The sequence below is a fragment of the Artibeus jamaicensis genome, unplaced genomic scaffold (genome assembly GCF_021234435.1).
Source record: "Artibeus jamaicensis isolate MK-2021 breed Jamaican fruit bat unplaced genomic scaffold, CSHL_Jam_final contig_2170, whole genome shotgun sequence".
NCBI lineage: Eukaryota > Metazoa > Chordata > Mammalia > Chiroptera > Phyllostomidae > Artibeus > Artibeus jamaicensis.
Genome location: NW_026521445.1, coordinates 5,509,319 through 5,533,510, shown reverse-complemented (window position 1 = coordinate 5,533,510; position 24,192 = coordinate 5,509,319). Strand labels below are relative to the sequence as shown.

Genomic DNA, 24,192 nt, shown 5'->3' with positions numbered 1-24,192 from the left:
TTGGGTCCAACTTCTTTGGGACTCTCTGAGCTTCCTGGATTTCTCGGAAGTCTATTTCCTTTGCCATCTTGGGGAAATTCTCCTTTATTATTTGTTCAAATAATTTTTCAACTGGTGGTTGTGCCTTTCCCCCTTCTGGTACCCCTATAATTCGGATGTTGGAACGTTTAAAGATGTCCTGGAGGTTCCTAATCTTCTCCTCATTTTTCTGAATTCTTATTTCTTCATTCCTTTCTGTTTTATCATTTTTTTCTTCCGTCTGGTTCTCTCCCTTGATTTGAGTCCCAATTTTCTTTCCATTATTATTGGAATCTTTTGTATCCCCATTCATTTCAATTAATTTAGCTTCCATATGTTTCTCTAATTTGTGGCTAAAGTCAACCAGTTCTGTAAGGATCTTTATAACCAGTGTTTTGAACTGTGCATCTGAAAGACTGGCTATTTCTTCATCACTTAGGTCTATCGGTTCTGGGGCTCTGAGTTGTTCTAGAGCCATTTTTGGTCTGTTCGCGCTGTTAAGTGAGCGGAGCGAAGCCTTAGTTGTTTACCAGGACGGGGCGACCCAGGTCGCTGGTTTGTGACGTTGTATGTGGGGGCGGGGTCAGAGAAGGAGCAATGGCGTTCCTCTCCGCTAGCCCAGAGCATCCAGTCACACACACCATCCAGTCACACACGCTTATCCGATCCTAATTTTGCGAGCCTGCTGCACCGCGCTCGGGTTTCCCTTCTCACTGGTTTCTCCGCACGTAACTGCGCGCGACCGACCGACCCACCGCGCCTCTTCCCTATGCGCTCCGCAGCCAGCTCACTGGCGATCAGCCCTCGGTTGCCGCCTGCGCGCGCCGCGCACCGCCGCCCCGGGAATTTTTTCTTGCTAACCTGCTCCGCTTCTGGTCTCGCTCCTTGTACCGTTCCAGCCGAGTATCTAGTTGTCCTTTGGACTCCGTATTGTTGATTTTCCGTATAGCTTGGTTGTGACTGCTGTTAAAAATAGTTGTTCTTAGATTTGGTTGTGCACAGAGGCGAGGTGGACCCTCCACCTACTTCTCCATCTTGGCCAGGCATAGGTAATTTAAAGGATTGAAACGATATACCATGCAAACATGAATTCAAGGAAAGCTGAGATGGCTTTATTAATATTCGACAAAGAAGACTTTAGAACATGGATTATTTGCCAGGCATATAGAGGGACATTTTCACAGTAAGAGTCAGTTGATCAATGAGATGTAATCCTAAACAACAGCTTCGGAAATCTTAAAGCAGAGGAACAGTAGGCATTCACAGTTATGTTTAGGTATTTCAGTACTTCTCTCTCAGTAATGAATAGGAGAATAGACAGAAAATCAGTGAGGATGAGGAAGATTTGGGCAACAGAATCAACTAACTCTCCTAATTGGTATTGACAATACTCCACACTAATAGAATATACATATTTTTCAAGTGCTCATAGGCATTCTCCAAAAAACACCATATTCTGGGCCATTAAAAAAATTATTAAATGTAAAAATATGGAAATCTCAGAAACTGTGTTCTCTGTTCACAGTGGAATGAAGTTAGAAGTCAGCCATAGTAGGCTACCTGGAAAATCTGTAAATATTTGGCCACTAAAAATAACTTCCTAAACATGGGTCAGAGAATCAGTCGGGACGGAAATCAGACTGTTTGCACCCAATGAAAATGAAAGGGCAACGTGTCAGTGTCTGTGGGACGCAGCCGCAGGCAGTGCTTAGGTGGGAATTTGTAACATTAATTGCTTATAGTGGAAAGCAAGAAAGGTGAAATACTAATTGTGTAAAGGCCTCCTTTGAGAAATTAGGAGATTAAAGAATAATGTAAGCATATGAAAGGAAATATTACTATAGATTGGAAATCAATGAGATAAGTGAACAAACAAAATTAAAAAATCAGTGAAGGCAAACACTCCTTCTTGGAAAATAGTAAAATTTTGCAGCCTTTTTTTAACCAGGAGAAAAGAAGACAGTTAATCAGCATCAAGAATGAAATAAGTACATCATTGTGGATCCTGTGGACATTATGAGAGAATATTATGAGTAACATTTTTTATGCCAGTAAATTTTACCTAATGAAATAGATAATTTCCTTGATAGACACAAATGACCAGACCTCACTCAAGAAGAGCGGTAACTTCAATTGCTGTATATTTATAGTTTGAAACACTTCCACGAAGAAAAGCTCTAGACTTAGATAGCTTCACTGATGAATTCTACTAAACATATTTAAGGAAGAAATATATTTCTAATTCAGTACAAACTAAAAAAGAAAAAGGAGGGGACATTTTCCAAGTCATTTTGAGTCTAGTGCTAGAATTACCCTAACAGCTAAAACAGACAAGGGAATTATAAGACGGAAAAGAAACAAGAAAAAGACCAGTGTTGCTCACGTATCTAAATACGAAATCCTTTAAAAATATTAGCAAATTAAACCCAACAATTAAAAAGGGTAACTTATCACCATCAGGTGAAGGGTTCATCTTAGGAATGCAAATTTAGTTAAACACTGAGAGATCCATCACAGCGTAGTTACCCACATAACAAAATAAAGTAGAAAATAATCATCCACTTCACTTGATGGAGAAATTACACCTGACAAAATTCTATTTCCATTAACGATAAAAACCTTCCTGCAATTCTCAATCTGTAATTAAGGTGCTAACAAAATGTAACAAGGTGAAACAAAAATAAAATCACATAAGGCTAACACTCAATGATGAAATATTGAATATTTCTTTTTATTATAAAATCCATGTATGGCAAGAGTTTTCACTTTTACTGCTCCTGTTCAGTGTTAATCAAGGGTCCCGCTAGTGCAGTAAGACAATAATGAGAAAAGTCATGGAGGTGGGAAAGGAAAAAGTCAAACTATGTTTGCAGGTGACAGGATTATCTAGGCAGAAATTTCTAAGATATCGTCAAGGAATTTTCAGGATAACAGGTCAATGTAGAGATATCAAAATATTTCTAAATACTAGCAAAGCTGTTGGCAAGTATAATTTTAAAACCTTATAAATAGTAGCATCATGAAACAATTCTTAGAAATAAGGATAATTATTTTTAGGAATAATAATAAACTTACACTGAAAACTATAAAACATTATTGAAAGAACATAAAGAAGACTTTAGTGGTACACCATATTCATTGATTAGAAGACTCAATATTGTTAAGATGTCTATCTCCCCAAATAGAATAGTCAAAACAGCTGTGGAAAAAACAGAGTTCAAATACTTATATTACCTGATTTCAAGTTTTAGTATGAAGCTGTAGTAATCAAGAAAGTGTGCCTTTGGCACGAGGCTGGGTGTACAGATCAGTGACACAGAGGAGTAGGTTCCAGAAAACAGGCCCACACACATGTGGCAGTCACCTTCCATAAGGTGTCCAGGTAATTCAGTCAAGAAAAGAAGTTTTTCATATTGAAAAATAATAAGCATCAAGCCTTACCTCAAACCATACACAAAAAATAATTCCAGATGAATCATGGACCTAAATGTAAAAGCTAAAACATATATTTACTAGGAGAAAACACAAGAAGTCTTTGTGGCTGAGTTAGCAAAGATTTTATTAATGGGAATCAAAAGCATGAATCATACAGAAAACCGTAATGAGTACTATTACAGTTAAAAACTTGAACTCTTCAGGAGGCACTAAGAAAATGAAAAGGTGAGCCACAGACTAGAACAAAATACACATTTTATAAAAGACTGTAACCAGATTACACAAACTCTTACAAGTCGATAAGAAGCAAACAACCTAATTAAAAATGTTCAAGAGTTGGGGTTCAAAGACAAATAACCATATGATCTCATCTTTAACAGGAAGCTAAACAACAAAACAAACAAGCAAGCAGAATAAAAACAAAGACACTGAAATAGAGAACAAGGGGACAGTGACCAGAGGGGAGAGGGAAGGGAATTTAAGGGGGAAATGGGGGAGGGATTTGGAGGAACAAATATGAAGAACACAGGGATGAGAACTAAGGGGGATGGAAATGGGAGGTAGGTGGGGAGCATGGAGTGGTGGGGGCTGGGATGGGAGAAACAGACAAAAAACTGTACTTGAAAAATAAATAAAATTATTGAAAAGAAAAAATAAAATAAATAAAATTTAGAATGCAAAAAATAAAATTAAATAAATAAATAAAATAAATGTTCAAGAGTTGGGTGATGTGTCACTAGAGAAGACTTAAGAATGGCCAATGAATGCATGAAAAGATGCTCAAATCATTAGGGATTTGGGGAAATGCAAACTAAAACCACAACGAGATATCAGTACATAGCCAGTGAAATGGTTAACATTAAAAATACTGGCAGTACCAGATGTTGGTGAGCAAAGAGGTACAGCCACTTCAAAAACAATATGAAAGGATAAATTGTAACTAGAGTAGGATACGAAAGACCATGTGCTATACCATTCCATTTATATGAAATTCTATAAATGACCTAACTATTGTGAAAGAAAGCAGATCGGTGGTGGGCTTGTGGCTGGGCCTTTAGGAGAAGTGCATGAGTGAATTTTTGGGGGATGGGGATGTTCTGTATCTCCTTTGTGATGGTGATCGGCTATACGCTTGTCAAAACCCATTGGAATGTACATTGAAATGGTGGATTTTATTCTCTGTAAATAAAGTAGGTTTAAAAAGTTGAAGACTTTTCTAATTGGAATGCTCTAACCAACCATCACAGGAAGACACTCAATTCTACCAGCATAGTTCTTTCCCCAGCCATGATTGGCCTTTCATATCTCGGTGTTCTCACTACCTGGGAAGCCTTGGGTGGTCTGTCTCTGTGCATGTACAGCCAGCACTCAGCTGCAGACTCATGGAAGCCCTGCACACAGACTTTCGAGACCGCTCTCTCTGCACAGTTGCTTCATAAATTTATGCAGTTTTATGGTTGCTTAGAGCATGAGGGCTAACCCCAATACTAGTTAACTCCCTCACGCATGAAAACAAATTTCTAGATATTATTTTTAATCATTTATTAACGTGAAATATTTTGTGCAAGTAAAATTGGGTAGTGTTGACCACAAAAATAAAATGAGAAGCAAAAATATTTATTGAAAGTAACATGGTAATTTTAGGCAGGTTTGCTTTCTTTCAAAATTCAACTAGCAGTTTAATTCATCAGAAGACTTGCAGTTTTCGTACAGTCGGGCAAAGAAAGGAGAAATCCCAGTTACCACTGTTGATAATAAGTTCTTATATTTTAAAGGTAATAAAATATAGTTAAATTTAACCCTAGAATTTTCGATTTTGTAAGGTTTTATGAAGAATACCAGTCATCTATTTTGCTTTTTTCTTCCAAAACTGTGTTCTTTAGGATGATTCCGTGAATTTGTAGCAATGAATTTAAAATATCTGCTCTATATATTTAAAATAAATTAGCCTTTCAAAGGAATGATAGTAGGAATTTCCTATATGTCATCTCGTTTAATTATTTAGCCAGTTTGTGAATAAAACCCTCCAGTATCCCCTGGAAGAAATTCTAAGTTATTTTCAGGTTCTCATTTATAATATCTAGTCAGATTATTTTAACTATTCTTGTCAGACTTTTTCACATATATTTTTGGAAGGAATTTTATTAAATAATGTTTTTTATTTCCTTTTCTGTGCTGCCTTGTTTCTGTGACATGCTTTAATTAGAAAAGTTCCAAAATGTTGGGCAGCTTGAACATCTGTGAACATTGGCCGCTTTTTTTATTTCCTTAAAGTTTAAACAAAAAAAAAGTACAGTTTGAGTTCATGGTCTGTGAACTCAGAAGTTTCAATGCCTTGCCGGTCATGTTTGGATTACATTGAAGAAATACCTATGCAACAATTATTTTGCCCATTCAGCAAAGTTTTTAAAACCTAATACTGTGTTTTAAGCTTTGTGTTGCTAGTCACCGCAGGTACAAAAATGAAAGAGATAGTAACTGCTCTTCTTAGGGATCTCACAGTTCATAGTATCTGGACAAATAACTTTGATACAGGGCCACACTGAAAGAATTGTCTCGGGCCACACATTACATACACTGTGACGTGTAATCACAAAAGGAATCTCATGATGCTTTAAGTAAATTTACGATTGTGTTGGGCCACATTCATAGCCATCCTGGACTCCATATGGTCCGCGGGCCGCAGGTTGGACACCCCTGGAAGTGATAGCAGCAACAAGTGCTGTAGAAATAGTTAGTAGGAACACTTAACCCAGTAGTTACACATGCTTCATTGTGTGTGTTTAGGTGGAGTGTGGCTATGTCTGGAGAAGGACAGTGAATACAACTGGGAATGATAGGAGAGAATGCATCTTGGAAATTTTTCAAAGAGGTAACAGCTGATGTTTGAAGGACAGTGAGTGAAATTAGCTGAGTAAAATGGAGGGGCAGGTGAAGACTATCCCAAGCAAGGGAGAAGCATGTGCCCAAGGTAGCGCAAAGGAGCTTGGCACATTGAGGACATTGCTAATCTATCACCACGACTAGTCTGAGAGGGGTAAGCGTTCTGGGAAGGGGAAGGGTTGAGCAGTGAAGCTGGAGCAAAGGAGGTAGACGAGGGGTAGTACATTCTCTTTGACTTTGGGAGGAGTATTTCACCACACCCCTGAATCTTCAGGAAATTTATTGAGGAGGCAAGCCCTTGCATTTTCATAAGATTTAGTTCTCAATTCTGTCACACACGTATATTTTACCAAGGCACTTCATCTCTCAACTCTTCAGGGACGGGCAGCTGGCTGATGTACACAGCAGGATTAAGGAGATGTAGTAGGGAATGTGGAGGTGGCCAGGGTCTCTGCAGAGCAGACTGTGGCACAGAGCAAGACTGTCTTACTATTTCCCTGTAGCAGGACAGTAGGAGCATTGCTGTCCTTGTCTGGTAAAGCCAACCTGTCATTTTTGTTCTCTCTGGATTGTTCTGAAGAAAAAAGCATTTGCTAAATTAAAGCTATCAAATACCAGGGCTGTCTGAATAAGAAGATTCCATCTGGAATGACAACTTCTGTTGCAGTCATCTTCTAATTAAGTTAATGATAATCTGACATCATTTGACAAGCCTGTTAATTTTGCAGTGGCCAAGCTGGTGAAGACATTCACCAGACCTACAGTTCTGAGGTCGCTGATGGTAGACTCGCCTCTTCTTTTCCCTCGCGGAGTTTTGTTGCTAGAGGAAGGAAGCCCCACTGGTGTCCAGCTGTCCCTTCTTATACCAAATAGCCACTGCTTAGAAAGCCAAAGTGTGGCTTCTGCCAGTTGCTAAGAGTATACATTTTAATTGTAAACGCAAGAACTGGAAAAATAATAGCAAGGTGATTTTTTACGTCTATTCTTAGGTATTTGATGTTATTGATGCAATGATACATGGGTTTGTCTTTAAGTTTCACTTTCTTATTGCTCATTGCATGTGTGTAGGAACTGATTTTTTATATTGATGTCATATCCAGTGACCTTGCTCAATGTGCTTTTAATTCTAATATATCCTTAAGTTATTTTTGTATTTCTATATAACAATCGTCATCTGAGAGTAATGGGTTTTATTTCTTTCCTTCTGATCCTTTTACATCATCTTTTTCTCAGCTTACTGCACAGGCTAGCACCTCCAGTACATTGTTAAATAGAAGCGGTGATAACAGGCATTCTTGTCTTATTACCTATCTCAGAGGTAAAGCTTTCAACATTTATTTCACTGTTACATGTGATGTTTGCTGTGGGACTTTTAAAGACACCTTTTATGAAATAAAGGATATTGCCTTCTAATCTCAGTTTGTGTAGAGATTTTTATCATGAGTGGATAATAACATTTATCAAATGCCTATGTGATTATCATATTTAATTTATTTAATTCTTTCAGTGCAATTAATTAGGTAAATTTTCTAATGGTAAATCCACCTTGCATTCATAGAATAACTTTGTTCCTATATAAACCCAAGTCGGTTGTGATGCAGTACCCTATTTATGTGATTCTGGGTTTAGTTTGCTAATACTTTGTATAGAATTTTTAAATATTTTATTTTTCAATTACAATTGACATGCATAATTATATTAGTTTCAAGTGTATACCCTACTTGAATCCCCACAAAACAAAAGTGATTTGACATTACATAATTTACTAAGTGATCATCCCAATAAATCTTGGACCTGTCTGACACCATACTCAGTATTAGACTATTATTGACTATAGTCCCTATGCTGTACTTTATATCCCCGTGACTATTCTGTAAAAACCAATGTGTACTTTTTAATCTCTTCACCTTTTTCACCCAATCCCCCAAACCTCTTCCCATCTGTCAACTGTCAAAATGTTTTCTGTATCTGTGAGTTTATTTCTTTTCATTTTGTTTATTTATTTTGAGTTTTAGATTCAGTCATTGATAGATGTGTATTTATTGTAGTGTTTGGTGGTGTTGAGCTCCTTTAGCTTTTTCTTGTCTGGGAAGCTCTTTATCTGTCCTTTGATTCAAAATGATGGCTTTGCTGGGTAAAGTAATCTGAGTTGTAGGTCCTTGTTTTCCATCACTTTGAATATGTTTTTGCTAATCCCTTCTGGCCTGCAAAGTTTCTTTTGAGAATTCAGCTGACAGTCTTATGGGAGTTCCCTTGTATGTAACTAACAGCTTTTCTCTTACTGCTTTTAAGATGCTCTTTTTGCTTTTCACCTTTTGCATTTCAATTATGATGTGTCTTGGTGTGGGCTCCTTTCAGTTCATCATCTTTGGGCCTCTCTGTGCTTCCTGGACTTATATGTCTGTTTTCTTCACCAAGTTAGGAAAGTTTTCTGTCATTGTTTTTCCAAATAGGTTTTCAGTTTCTTACTCTTGTCTTCTTGCACTCCATGATGCAAATGTTGGTATGCTTGAAGTTGGCTCCTTATACTATCCTTATTTTTTGGATTCTTTTTCCTGTTCTGATTGGCTGTTCTCAGCTTCCTTATCTTCCAGATCTCTGATTTCATCCTCTGCTTCATCTACTTCAGTGTTTATTCCTATAATGTATTCTTCATATCAGTTAGTGTATTCTTCTTTTCTGAATGGTTCTTTTTTATATTTTCTATCTCTGTTTTTATGTTTCCTGACTATTCTCACTAAGTTCATTTTCCCAATAGTTCCTTGGTCATTTCTACAACTAGTGTTTTGAACTCTGTATCTAGTAGATTGCTCGTCTCCATTTTGTTTAGTTGTTTTTGTTTTTGGTTTTTTTGAGTTTTGTTCTATTTTCTCAGTTGGGACATGTTTCTCTGTCTACTCATTTTGGCAGCCTCACTGTGTTTGTTTCTGTGTACTAGATAGAGCTACTACATCTTCCAGGCTTGGTAGAGTAGCCTTAAGTAGTCAGCATTCTATAGGTAGGGCCTAGTGGTACAGCCTCCCCATTCATCTGAGTGGGGCACTCCAGGTACACCCCCCTGTGTGGACTGTGTACACCATTCTGTTGTAGTTGAGCCTTGATTGCTGTTGACATGTCAGTGGGATGGTTTTTCCCCCAGGCTAGTCAGCTGTGCAACGACTCATCCCACTGAGCAGGACTTAGTTCACTGGGGCTCTGGTGCCCACCTACTTTGCCCCTTTAGTATGTCACTGTGGAGGTGTTTCAGTGGTGGTGCTTCGATGTGGTCCACTGGGTGCACTGGCTCTGGGGCCCCCTGGGAGGTGTTGGCCAAGGTCAGCCTCCGTGTTCTGCCCAGGGCCACCTGACAGAAGCCACAAAGTGATCTGCAGATGGCTGCCACTTGTGTTGGGCTTGGAGGTGCCCAGGAGCGGCCAAGCTGTGAACCATGGCTGGCTGCCACTAGTTCTAGGCCTCAGGGCACTTAGTGAGAAATACTGAGCACACTGAAGCCAGATACTGCTTTTTTGAGAGATTTTAGAAAAATCTGGGGCATGAGCCAAGACATGCCATTCTGACTGGCTGGCCATATGGAAAAGTCACTGGAACCAGCTTGGGTGGTGCTTCAGAATTACCAGGCAGAGCAAACAGTATGAACAGTATGATGTATTCTCATATATGGCACCTGCCTGCCAGCTCTGTGGGGAGAGGGCCCATCAAAGGAACAATGGCCTTTGCTAATACTTCTGTGTTTGAGAAAGCTGTCCCCCACAACTCTTGCCCCAGTGCAGGACAGTTCAGTCCCTCCCCATTTATCTCTGGTTTTTCAAGCTGTTGTCCAGTCACTGGGGCTCAGAGGTAGTTAGTCTGAGTAAGTCTGTGCATGGGCCCTTTAAGAGGAACTGCCTGGGACTCTGGAAGCCCTTTGTCTCCCTCAGCCTCAGTCCCCACTGGCTCAAAGTTATGGGGCTTTCTCTCTTGGCACTGGGACCCTGGGCTAGGAAGCCAGGTGTGGGGCTGGGACTCTTGCCCCTCAGGGTGGACCTCTGCATCCAAGATATCTCTTCCAATTTTTATTAGCCATATGTGGGTGTGGGACCAGCCTGTTCCACATCTTTGCCCCCCTACCAATCTCATTGTGACTTCTTTAATTCCCTAGTTGTAGGATTTGTATTCTGCCAGATTCCTGGTGCTTCAGAATGATGGTTCTGTAGTTCAGTTGTAATTTTCGGTGTGGTTGTGGGAGGAAGTGAGCACACATTTACCTAGGCTGCCATCTTGACTGGAAGCAATCTCTCTATAGAATTTTTATATCAATTGCTTTGCTAATGCTTTGTATAGAATTTTTATGTCTGTATTCACAAGAGTGATTGGCTTATTCTTATAAAATATTTTACAGGCTCTGGTATCAAGGTTATGTAAATATAACTTCAGAAATACTTTTTTTGTATTATCTGAAATATTTTGTGTAAGGTTTGTGACTGTTTCTTCCTTAAATGGTAAATTCACCAGTGAAGCCATCTGGGCCTGGAATTTTCTTTGTTAGGAAGGTTTTAAAATATGCATTCAATTTCTGTAACAGATGTAATAATATATCATTTATCTGTTTCTTCTTGAGTTTGTTTTGATAGGCTGTGTTTCTCCAGGAATTTGTATTATCTGATTTTCAAATTTATTTTCAGAAAGTATGAAGGTGTCTTTTTATGGAGATTTTTTTAAAAGCATTCTCTAAATTAACAAAAGTTAGAGACAGTACTTTTTACCTGACTTGAGCCATTTGGTGGTAGGTGGCCCACTGACCTGCTGCTTTATCACCCCCAAAATGCTTCAGTGTGTATTTTCTACAAACAAGAATATTCTCCCAAATAACCACAATACAATCATCAAAATTAAGTTATTGACATTGATACATCATTACTATCTAATCTCAAGAACCCATTCATGGTTGACAGGTGTCCGGATAATGTCCATTATAGCAAAAGGATCTTGCTCACAGTCAGGCTTTGCATCTAGTTGTCATGTCTCCTCCTGTCTTGAATGGTTTCTCAGTCTTTCTTTTTTCAAAGGTTACAGGTGATTTCTTTTTAGAACATCTGAGTTTTTCTGGTGTTTTTTCACGATGATATTCAGGTTATGCGTCCTTAGCTGGAATGCCACAGAAGTGGTGCTATATTCCTCTCATTGCATCTTAGGAGGTGAGGCTCAGCTTTGGTTTGTCCTGTTAGTCAGAATGTTCACTGTAATCTCATCCAGGAGGTGTAGCTGCTGGGCTTCTCAGTTGTAAAGGTACTCTTGGTAATTAATAAATACTTTGTCAGAGGTATAACCTTATCCTTAAAATTCTTTCTTTTTTTTTAAGTATTTTTATTTATTTTTTCATTACCATTTAGTCTGCTTATAACCCCTCCCCCCAGCAACTGCCACACTGTTGTCCATGTTCAAGTCCTTTTTCCTTTTTGCTCATTCCCTCCACTCCCCAACCTTCCCCTACCCCACTAGCTGTCTCCTGCTCTCCATGTATGAGCCTGTGTCCATCTCTATTTCCCTTGTTAGTCCAGTGTGTCCATTAGTTCCACATATGAGTGAATACCACATATGGTATTTGTCTTTCTCTGACTGGCTTATTTCACTTGGCGTGTTCTCCAGGGCCATCGATACTATTGCAAAGTGTAAAAGTTTCTTCATTTTTACAGCTGAATAGTATTCCATTGTGTAAAAGTTCCATAGTTGTTTCTTCTTCTTTTACTCTTTTTCTACTTTATTTTCTATTGTTTATGCATTTACAGTTGTCCCAGTATTTTTCCCTTTTGCCCCCTCCACCCATCCCACCATAGTCTCCCAGTCAGTCCCCTTCTCCGTTATCCATGTCCAGGAGTCATTCTTACATACATGATCTTCCCCTTCCTTCTACCATTCCCAGCCTTCCTCCTCCCCTCCTACAGCTATCATTCTGTTCCATGTTTCATGTCTCTTGTTCTGTTTTTCTCGTTAATTTATTTTATTCATTAGATTCCAGGTATAAGTGAAGTCATTTGGTATTTGTCATTTGCTGACCAGCTTATTGCATTTAGCATAATAGTCTCCAGTCCCATCCGTGATGTTGCAAAGAGTAGGAAATTCTTTTTCTTTCTGTTGCGTGTATGCCATTGTGTAAACATACCACAGTGTTTTAATCCGTTCGTCTACTGATGGGCACGTAGGCTGTTTCCAACACTTGGCTGTTATATATAGTGCTGCTGTGAACACAAGGGTGCATACATTCTTTTGAATTGGTGTTTCAGGATTCTTGGGGTATATTCCTAGCAGTGGAATTGCTGAGTCAAAAGGCAGTTTCTTTCTTTTTTTTTTTAGGAGATTCCATACTGTTTTCTAAAGTCTGCATTTTTACCAACAGTGCACCAGGGTTGCCTTACTTCCACATCCTCTCTGGCACATGTTGTTTGTTGATTTATTAATTTCGGCTATCTGACAGGTATAAGGTGATATCTCGAAGAATGCCAGCATTGTGGTTTTAATTTGCATCTCTCTGATGGTTAGTGACCTTGAGCATCCTTTCCTAGGTCTGTGGGCCATCTGTATGTCCTCCTCAGAGAAGTGTCCATTCAGGTCCATTGCCCATTTTTTAATTAGATTTTTTGTCTTCCTGGCATTGAGTCCTATGAGTTCTTTATATAATTTGGAGATTAAACCCATGTCTGATGTATCATTGGCACAAAAAAAAGGTAACCATAGAGTTGATTGCCTTTTCAATTTGATGATGTTTTCTTCAGTTGTGCAGAAACTTTTTTATTTGATACAGACTCGTTTGTTTATTTTTTCCCTTTATTACCCTTGCCCTAGGAGATATATCAGCAAGAATATTGCTGTGTGGGATATCTGGAATATTACTTACTACCTGTGTTTTTCTGTTGGACTTTTATGGTATCATACTTCTGTTTGAGTCCTTTATCCATTTTGAGTTTATTTTTGTGTATGGTGTAAGTTGGTGGTCTTGTTTCATTTTTTGCATGTACCAGTTCCCTTCTCCCAACACTATTTATTGAAGAGACTGTTTTTACTCCATTGTATGCCACTGCCCCTTTTGTTGAATACTGATTGACCATAGAGACGTGGGTTTATTTCTGGGTTCTCTGTTCTGTTCCACTGATTTATGTGTCTGTTCTTATTCCAGTACCAGCCTGTCTTGATTGCAGTGGCCTTGTAGTATAGTTTAATATCAGATATTGTGATCCCTCTAACTTTGTTCTTCTTTTTCAGGATTGCTCAGGCCATTTGAGGTCTTTTTTGGTTTCATATAAATTTTGGGAATATTTATTCTAGACCTGGAAATAGGTCATTGGTATTTTAATAGGAATTGTGTTGAATCTCTAGATTGCTTTGGGTAGTGTGGACATTTTAATGATGTTAATTCTTCCTATCCATGAACATGGTATATGCTTCCATTTATTTGTATCTTCCTCATTTTTTTCAGTGTCCTGTAGTTTTCCAAGTGCAGTTCTTTTACATCCTTGATTAAATTTATTCCTAGGTACTTTATTTTTCTTGTTGCTATGTAAAGTGATTTTTTCTTAGTTTCTCTTTCTGATAATTTTTGTTGTTGTACAAGAATGCCATCGATTTTGGAATAGTGATTCTGTATCCCACTACTTTGCCAAAGTCACTTATTATGTTGAGTACTTTTTTGATGGAGACTATGGGGTTTTCTGTGTACACTATCATTTTGTCTGCAAATGACAGTTTTTTACTCCCCTCTTTTCAGTTTGCATTCCTTTTATTTATTTTTCTTTTCTAATCTCTGTGGCTAGACCTCCTGTACTATGTTAAATAAGAGTGGCGAAAGTGGGCACCCTTGTCTTGTTCCTGATATTTAGGGAAATGCTTTTAGTTTTGCCCATTGAGTCTGATGTTGACATATGTGGCCTTTGTCATGTTGGGGTATGCTCCCTCTATTCCCACTTTGCTGAGTGTTTTTTTTTTATCATAAGCGGTTGCTGGTTTTTATCAAATGCTTTCTTAGCATCTGTTGATACGATCCTATGATTTTTGCCTTTATTTTGTTTATGTGATATATTACATTTATTGATTTACAAATGTTATACCATCCTTGCATCCCTGGGATGAATCCCACTTGATTGTTGTATATAATGTTTTTAATGTATTGCTGGATCCGGATCACCAATATTTTGTCGAGGAATTGGTGTATGTGTTCATCAGTGATATTGGCCTGTAATTTTCTTTCTTTGTTGTGTCTTTATCTGGTTTTGGAATTAGGATAATACTGGCCTCCTAAAAAAAGTCTTTTTAATGAAATTCCTAGTCCATGTACATTTGGGTGTTTTTCACTTTGAAAAGTAAAATGTAAAGAGTAAAGGGAGATATTATTACTTTCAAACCTTTAAGTATTCTTATAATTACAATTATATACATTTTTATATTCCTATATATAATGTATAATTTGTATATTCTAATGTGATTTGCGTATCCTAATTCACAACTTTAAAATTGTTTCTCTCAAATCCAGAAATACTAGTGAAATGTACCCATAGAATCTACTTAGCATCTTTGAATATCGGTGACCCTCTCTGAGTAACTCGTACCTTAGTCTTTGGAGCACAGTTACACTAATATAAACAAGAGCTGGGTGACTGGTGGTCAGCTGTGTAAATACCTGAGTTTACAGGCAACTAGAGAGGGATATGATTTAAAAATAATAATAAACCAAAGGAAGTAAGACGTAAAATTATTACCAGACAAAAATTATATTATGCTGTTTGCATCAAAACGAAGTTCAGAGAAGGGTTATTACAGTATAACAGCTATTGAGGAAAAAGAGTCACTTAGAGAGATTTTAGTAAAAGTGAAAACTTTATTATCGGATTGAAGGATAAGAAAGGCAAGAACTCGATCATGTTGTTTTTTCCAGCCAGCATCCTTCAGGTCCCTCCTTCCTACACCCTATATTCTTTAGGCATCTACTGTTTTTTTGCCTGTGTTTTATGTGTATATATCTTTATGCGCATAATTACATTTAAGCTTTTGTAAAGGAAGTGGTAAGCCTTTTTTTTTTTTACTTTTTCCAGTTTTGAGATGTAATTGACACCTATCACTGTATTAGTCTAAAGTGTACAACATAATGATTTCATATATACACACACATATTGCAAAGCGATTAGTACAATGTTTAGTTCACATCAAGCATCTCACAATTATACTTTTTTCTTCTGATAAGAACTTTTAGGATCTACTCTCTTAGCAACTTTCAAGTTTTGTTAACTGTAGTCACTGTATTATACTTCATATGCCCAGGACTTACTTATCTTGTGACTGGAAGTCTGTACCTTTTGACCAGCTTCACCCATTTCTCTTATCTCCCCCACCCCCTACCAGTCTGTTCTCAGGATCTATGAGCTCAGTTGTCTTTTTTTTTAATTTTAGATTTCACAAAGAAGTGACCTCATGCAGTATTTATTTTTCTCTTTTCTGATTTATGTGTGCGTATGCTGCATTTTCTTTATTTATTCATCTGTCACTGGACACTTAGGTTGTTTCCGTGTCTTGGCTATTAAAAATAATACTGGGATGAACTTGGGGGTACAGATATCTTTTCAAGATAGTGATTTCGTTCCCTTCGGATAAATCCCCAAAAGTGAAATTGCTGGGTCACATGGTGGCTCTGTTTTTAGAAAAGTCTTCATACTGTTTTCTCCAGGAGTTTTGTCAGTTTACATTCCCTCCACAAGGAGTTCCCTTTTCTCCACATTTTAACTAGCGTTTGTGACCTCTCATCGTTTTTAAATAATAGTCATTCTAAGTGAGATGGTAGTCATTGTGGTTCCGATTTGCATTCTCTTGGTGATTCATGATGGAGAACACCGTTTTTCATGTAGCTATTGGCCAGTTGGGTGTGTTCTTTGGAAAAAGGTCTTTTCAGATTCTCGGCCTATTTTTTAATCAGATTGCTTGTGTTCTTTGCTATTGAGTTGTATGAATTCTTTATATATTTTGGATATAACGTGTTACCCAGTATATGGTTTGCAAGTATGTTCTCCCATTCAATAGGACACCTTTTCATTTTGTTGATGGTTTCCATTGCTATACAAAAGCCTTTTAGTTTGTTGTAATTTCTTTTGTTTGTTTTTGCTTTCATTGCCTTTGCAGCAAAATATTGTCATGACAGTATTTTCTCCCAGGAGTTTTATTGCTACAAGTATTATGTCCTTTAATCAATTCGTATTAATTTTTGTATATTGTATAAGGTAGTAGTTGAGTGCCATTCTTTTGCATGTGGCTGTTTCTCTTTCTCAACACCATTTATTAAAGAGACTATAGTTCTGCATTGTGTGTTCTTGGCTCCTTTGTCATGCAGCCCATATATGTGTGGATTTACTTCTGGGCTCTCCATTCTGTTCTGTTGATTTATGTGTCTGTTTTTATAACAGTACCATACTGTTCTGATTACCATAGCTTTTAAATATAGTTTGAAATTAAGAAATGTGATACTTCTGGCTTTGTTCTTTTTCAAAATTTTCTTTGGCTATTTGGAGTCTTCTGTGCCTTCATACAAATTTTAGAATGTTTTTTCTATTTCTGTGAAAAATGCCTTTGGAATTTTGATAGTGATTGCATTGAATCTGTAGATTGGTTTGGATAGTGTGAACATTTTAACAATATTAATTTTTTCTAACCCATGAGCATGGAATATCTTTCCATTTATTAGTGTTATTTTCTATTTCTTTTTTTCTACTGTCTTTTAGTTTTTAATATATAGGTCTTTGATGCCCCTCCCTTACTTAAACCTATTTCTAGGTATTTTTGTTGTTGCAATTGTAAATGAGATTTCAAAAAGCTTTTTTTAAATAATGGATAAAAACATAATCAATTTTTATATTGATTTTTGTATTCTGTAACTTTACTGAATTCATTGATTGGTTTTGATAATTTTGTGTGTGTGTGGTGGAGTCTTTAGGGTTTTCCATATGTAATATCTTATTATCTGCAAATAGAGATAGTTTTATTTCTTCCATTCCAGTTTAGTGCCTTTTTTTTTCTTGCCTCGTTGTTCTGGTTAGGACTCCAGTATTGTGATGAATAAAAGTGGTGAGAGTCAATTTCCTTGTGCTGTTCCCCATCTTTGAGGAAAAGCTTTCAGATTTTTAGCACTGAGTGTGGTATCAGCTATGGGTTTTCATGTATGGCCTTTATAATGTTGATGTGTGTTTCCTCTGTACCCAGTGTCTTTTATTTAGAGTTGTTACCATGACTGGATGATGAATTTTGCCAAATGCTTTTTTGCATCTGTTGAGATGATTGTGTGATTTTTATCCTTCATCTTGATAATGTGATATATCATGCTGATTGATTGTGGATGTTAAACCATCTTTGCATCCCTGGAATAAATCCCAGTTGATTATGGTGTCTAATTTTTTAATGTATTATTGAAATTTGGCTTGCTTATATTTTATTGAAGATTTTGCACAGATATTGGCCTGTAATTTTCTTTTCTTGTAATGTCTTATCTGGCTTTGGTATCATGGTAATGCTGGCCTAGTAAAAAGAGTCTGTAAGTATTCCCTTCTTCTTCTTTTCTTTTGGTAATAGTTCAAGAACGATTGTTACTAAATATTTTTGAAGTGTTTGGTAGAATTTACCCATGAAGCCATCTGGTCCTGGACTTTTGTTTGTTGGCATGTTTTTTATTCCTGATTCAGTCTTCTTACTAGTAACTGTTTGTTGTTTAGATTTTTTATTTCTTCCTGATTCAGTCTTGGTAGATTGTATTTTCTAGAAATTTACCCATTTCTTTTAACTCCAATTTGTTGACATTTAATTGTTCATAGCAGTCTTTTATGATTCTTGGTATTTATGGTACCAGTAGTAATATCCTTTCTTTATTTCTGATTTTATATACGAGTCTTTTCTCTTTGTTTCTGGGTCAGTGGCATCTACTTTTTTCCAAATAGATATGAACAGTGAAACTGACCCCATCACAGCTTTAATTTAATGGCTTCTGATTAATCTAAGCCAATTACAGCAATTCCATTCTCCCTATTAAAGGTGGGTTTAGAAATAGACATGTGACCCAGTTCCGTCTAGTGGGATCTGTGGGTAATACACTGAGAGACTTTTGGGAAAGATCACCTCTCTTAAAAAAAAAAAAAAATCAGTGATCTGTGAAAAGATCTACTGACTCCTAGAACCACTGTATTAGGAACTTTTTAGTTGACTTTATGTTGTAGTAAATACTAATGATTTCAAAATGATTAGTAGAGAATATATCTGGAAACAACATTAAATCTAACTCTGATTTTTTTGTTACTTTGTTATTTAAAAAAACAAATAAGAATTTATTTGTCTTAAGCATCAAGAAATTTGGAGCTAGGAATTTAGGGTTGTCTCAGGTACTCAGACTCTATTTTTCTGCTTCTCCATCCTTAGCTTTCATTCTCCTGCGTGTTCCTTTACAGTTATGGGGTGGCTGCTGCACCTCCAGGCAGGAGGAAGGGGAAAGGCCATTAGGCAAAAGGGTGTGCCAGTTGAGTCTGCCTGCTTTTGTCAGGAAGACAAAAGCTTTTCGGGAAGCCCCACCATGAAATCTGGGATATTGTGTGTTCTTTTGTTTGTTTGTTTTTGTTTTTTATTTTTATTTTTAATGTATTTTATTGATTATGCCATTACAGTTGCCCTATTTCCCCCCCTCCATTCCCCTCCACCCTGCACACCCCCCCACCATTCCCCCCCTTTAGTTTATATCCATGTGTCACAAATTCTTTAGATTCTGTATTTGCCATACTATTCTTGCCCTTCCCCCTATTTTCTACCTACCATCTGTGCTACTTATTCTCTGTACCTTCTCCCCCCTTCTTTTCCTCCCACTCCCTTGTTGCTAACCCTCCATGTGATCTCCATTTCTGTGGTTCTGTTCCCGTTCTAGGTGTTTGCTTTTAAGTGTGGTTGCTAATAACTGTGAGTTTGCTGTCTTTTTACTGTTCATATTTTTTATCTTCTTTTTCTTAGATAAATCCCTTTAACATTTCATATAATAACGGCTTGGTGATGATGAACTCCTTGAATTTGACCTTATCTGAGAAGCACTTTATCTGCCCTTCCATTCTCAATGAAAGCTTTGCTGGATAGAGCAATCTTGGTTGTAGCTCTTTGGATTTCATGACTTGGAATACTTCTTTCCAGCCCCTTCTTGCCTGTAAGGTCCCTTGAGAAATCCGCTGACAGTCTGATGGGAACTCCTTTGTAGGTGACTGTCCCCTTATCTCTTGCTGCTTCTAGAATTCTCTCCTTCATTTTAATCTTGGCTGATGTAATTATGATGTGCTTTGGTGTGTTCCTTCTTGGGTCCAACTTCTTTGGGACTCTCTGAGCTTCCTGGATTTCCTGGAAGTCTATTTCCTTTGCCAGATTGGGGAAGTTCTCCTTTATTATTTGTTCAAATAAGTGTTCCACTTGTGGCTGTTCCTCTTCCCCTTCTGGCACCCCTATAATTCTGATGTTGGAATGTTTAAAGATGTCCTGCAGGTTCCTAAGCCTCCTCATTTTTTTGAATTCTTGTTTCTTCATACTTTTCTGTTTGGTCATTTTTTTCTTCCTTCTGGTCCACTCCATTGATTTGAGTCCCAGTTTCCTTTCCATCACTATTGGTTTCCTGTACATTTCCCTTCATTTCACTTAGTTTAGCCTTCATTTGTTTCTCTAATTTGTGACTAAAGTCAACCAGTTCTGTGAGCATCCTGATCACCAGTGTTTTGAACTGTGCATCTGATAGGTTGGCTAGCTCTTGGTCACTTAGATGTATTGGCTCTGGGGCTTTAAGCTGTTCTTGAGCCATAATCTTTTGGTCTGGTTGTGCCTGTTCTGTATGAGGGGCGGAGTCTTAGGTGTTCACCAGGGCAGGATGACCCAGTCGCTGGTTTGTGATGCTGTATGTGGGGGTGGGGTCAGAGAGGTGCAATGGTGCTTGTTTCATGCTCTATCGGATTTTGGTCCCCTCTGCTGCTTCCCGCAAGCAAACCTGGCCCACCTCGTGCCGGCTCCCAGGTGTGTGGGCCTGTGCATCCTCCAGGACCCTGTGGTCTCTCCAACAAGCTCTCTGTGAGCCTGGGAGCTTCTCCTGGCAACTCAACCCAAAAAGTTTTTCCAATTGGTGCTTTTTGGCTTTAATTCCCATCACTGGGGCCCTAGCCTGCGCAGTCTGGGATATTGTGTTTTATTGGCAACTGCTTGCAGTGTATCTGTTTAACCTATCCTGTCTTCTCAAATTTAGCTTCAACTGTATTAATTTGATAACTTTCTACTTTTTGCTCATGTTTAATAAACTAAAGTTGGTATGTTATACTCACTTGGTATGGCATTTAGGGCTTCTGAGCAAATGTGTAAATTTGTGCTGAGTCCATACAAATTAATATTTTTCATTTGCACCAGGCATTGTAATAATTTTAAAATGAGTTTTATAGTTTTAATGTAAAGTTTTTCAATCTGAGAAGAGCAGAAGACCTTTTTGAATATCTGAACTCCTTTATAAGAATTATAATACAATCTTTTTCCAGGGTCCCTTTTGAGAAAGGAGATTCATAGTCCATTAAAAGAACTGAGTAGTGTTTAAATGTTGTATGATACTGCATTCAGGGTTTATCTACACAGACTTAGCTGTTCTTCAGTTGTAAACCAAACTCTGTTTCCTTACATCTCCCTCCTGCCCCCACCCCTGTCCTGTTTGTAGACATGTTTATTCTCAGTCATTAAGAAATAGTTAATATAAAAATTGACTGGATAACCTGACAGGATAAGAGTGAAAGAAAATGTGGTTTCAAATGAGCTGCCGGGGGTAGAGAGGCCTGCTGTAGACAAGGAGGCGCCACACTTTCGGTGGAGTGTAGATGGACATGGACCGACTGGAGTGGGCGCCCCCACGCGGTGGCCTCCTGCTGTGGCAACAGCGAGGTGGGAATGGGATGGAGCGCAGCCTTCGGTTTTTGCTGCTCCATGGGGATTAGGCACTGACCCACAACGCACCTCATTTTAGGGTTCTGGATCTAGGATAGGAGAGATGTAGAAAATAGTCTCTGACCTGTTAAGCTGAATGGTAGTTTAAGTTCATCTCGGCAATTGAAGAAAATAAGTGAAGTTTTTATATGTGTTTTACCTACTATATTTTTCCCTGCTGTGGCTGGAGAGGCCACAGATCATAAGGGAGTAGATGGAGTGTGTATGCTTCATGGTTGTTTTGAAAGAAAGAACTAAGCGAGTAAACCAATCATCACTCTCCCACTTTTTAATACCATGTAACAGGATTGCTCTTAGTAGTGACATATGAGAATATATTGTATTTTTTCCTGATACTACTGTGCAGGAAGAGAGGAGTGGGAAAGCAGATTCGTTTATTTCTGCATCTGAACTAGAGAACAACAAAATCTAATAGTTACCTTGCCACAAATTTTGAATCCGTTTTTTAAAAGTTATTGACAGTTGTTGTGCACTGTACTGCATGTTGAGGCCATTTGGAAACGGTGACCAGATTCTTGATCGTTGTCAGGAAACTGCATTCAGAGAATGAGAAGAACACCCCCACTGGATGAATTGCAGCCACCGCCATATCAGGATGACAGTGGTTCTCCCCACCTCTCATGCACACCCTCAGAAATTGGGGACAGTAAATGTGAATTTTCCCACTGCAGCAACAGTCCAAGGTGCTCCTATAGCAAGTGCCCGAGTGAAGGAAGCACAGGCCGTGGAATAGAAAGCTTTCATAACAAAGGATGCGAAGAAGATGTTCCGAGTGACAGCACCGCAGTCCTGAGCCCCGAAGTAAGTAACAGCGCACAGAACTTTTAAATGAATCTTATTCGGACAATAGTAATCCTGTGCTTCTCCTCGTGGTAAGAAGGTGTTACCACTATCTTGTCCTTTGTGGCTTAATTATACCAGTTTCTATCCTAGATTTGATCTTTATCCAGCTGGCTTACCAGGGGTGTCCTGACCAAACTGCAGCTCCCCCTACCCCCGAAAAGAAAATGGGTAGCTAAAAATGAGAGCAATACACAAAATATTGAAAAATTATCTTCCCCCAAGTTTCAACCTCAACGTAGATTTTAAAAAATTTTTAACATTTAAAATAAAACTATTCTAGAATTATTTACCTGTTTTTTTCATGCTGAGGTTTTTATTTATATTGGTGTCTTTTTAAAAATTACTTTATTTGGGATATTTTTTGTTAGTGGTAAGTTGTCCATTAATATTTTACAAGACAACATTTTTGCATTTTCTTATCATAGAATAGGGAAGAGAGAAACTTTACTGATAACATTTAGATTCATGGCATAATGCATTCAGAATGGTGGAGTGGTTGTGTATTAAGTTATTTATTCTTATTTTGTTGTTGGCACTATTACAAATGTCCCCATTCCCCCCTCCCCTGCCTGCCTCCACCCATCCCTTATTTTCTCTTTTGGAGAAAAAATATGAAAATGACACTAACAATAGGGCTGTCACACACTTGAGGCCTTTCCATGTTGGAAAAAGTTTTTTATTTAATATTTCTACAAGGACGAAAATTATCAAGGCAATCTGGAGGTTTCATAGGGTGGTATTTACTTTTACTCCACTTACATTGCAAGTTTTTACAACTTCTGTCCTAGACAACATTTTGTGAAACTGAAATGTGTCATTGTTCTTACTGGGTGAATTTTCATCTACTGCCAACATTTCAAACACAAACAAGATGCAAGAGAAGGAAGGCGAGGTCAGCGGCACACACTTAGGACAGGATGCCAGCGGTGCAGGCGGCAAGACCGCACCGCGCAAATCCTGCTTCGTGTGACGCCCACATGTCCCGTCTCACTCTTTCTGCTCCATCAGCCTCCCCCAATTACGTGTGGAAACAAGGACAAGAGTTGATATAGCAGCAGAGGTGCCACGGGCTAGAAACACATGACTTATTTTGTGGGAGCAATACAGGGGCAAGTACTCCTGGTCACCAGTGGAACTTGGGCAGTTAGCCTGCTAAATAGGCATAGGTTTTATCTGCATTTCTTTAGTGGAACACGTGGGTGACAGAGCTGTCCGCCCAGAGGAGACATGGTCATGGCTTGGGCTTTCCATCCCCCTTCATAGGTAACACTCATTTGCTATATCATATTTTCTATTCATTCTTGTGTGTGTCTTTAACATATCTTACAAGTTATTAATTTTGTTACTGTCTATACTTAACACATCGTCAGAATTCCACCTGTCTCTGTAAAGTTACCTTGTTATTCATTATGGATAGTTAACACAGCCTGTGAGTTCTGCCCATATTGCAGAAGCTGTTAACTTACTTGCTGTCTGTGTTTACACTTCTTACGAGTCTCCTCCATCCTGCTTGGTTTTGTGTCTTCTACAGCAGAACCAACTGTACATAAACAGTAGAGCCAATGCACATTACGTAACATTTAGGTGATGATAGCGTACGTTAGTGCAAAATTCACTCTTGCGTTTTTAAGTTTATTTTACTCCCCACTATTTCTCTAGTGGATATTAATCCAATGCAAAATTTTTACTTTCCTCTTGTTCCTAGAACCTCCCCATATACACTGCCGAGCTGGGCAGGCAGTGAGCGTTTGGAAGAGCTCCTTGGCGAGGAGTTCATGAACTCTGTTGATGGCCTCTTGCTAGCTGAAGACCATTCAGAACTTGAAGAGACCTTGAAAGGAAGAATTATTTTCTAATTGCCTATTGCAGATACAAATATTAGCTTAATCTGCTAAGGTCCCCTTTCTTTTTACCCTTGGTTCTGTGAGAATTGTCAGAATGCCAGGAAAAAAGTTAGGAAGGGACCAAGAGAAACAAAACTACAACCTTATAAAAACTTTTATTGCCTTGAAAATCTTA

At 38.2% G+C, this 24,192-nt stretch overlaps 1 protein-coding gene across 1 annotated transcript in view; it reads left to right on the top strand.

Moving 5' to 3' along the window:
* Window positions 1-24,192, top strand: part of SYT14 (synaptotagmin 14) — a 162,450-nt gene that overhangs the window by 63,417 nt on the left and 74,841 nt on the right. The window contains exon 3 of the mRNA XM_053658194.1: window positions 21,860-22,131. Coding sequence (XP_053514169.1) covers window positions 21,860-22,131 — 272 coding nt within the window. The remainder of the gene's footprint in view (window positions 1-21,859; window positions 22,132-24,192) is intronic.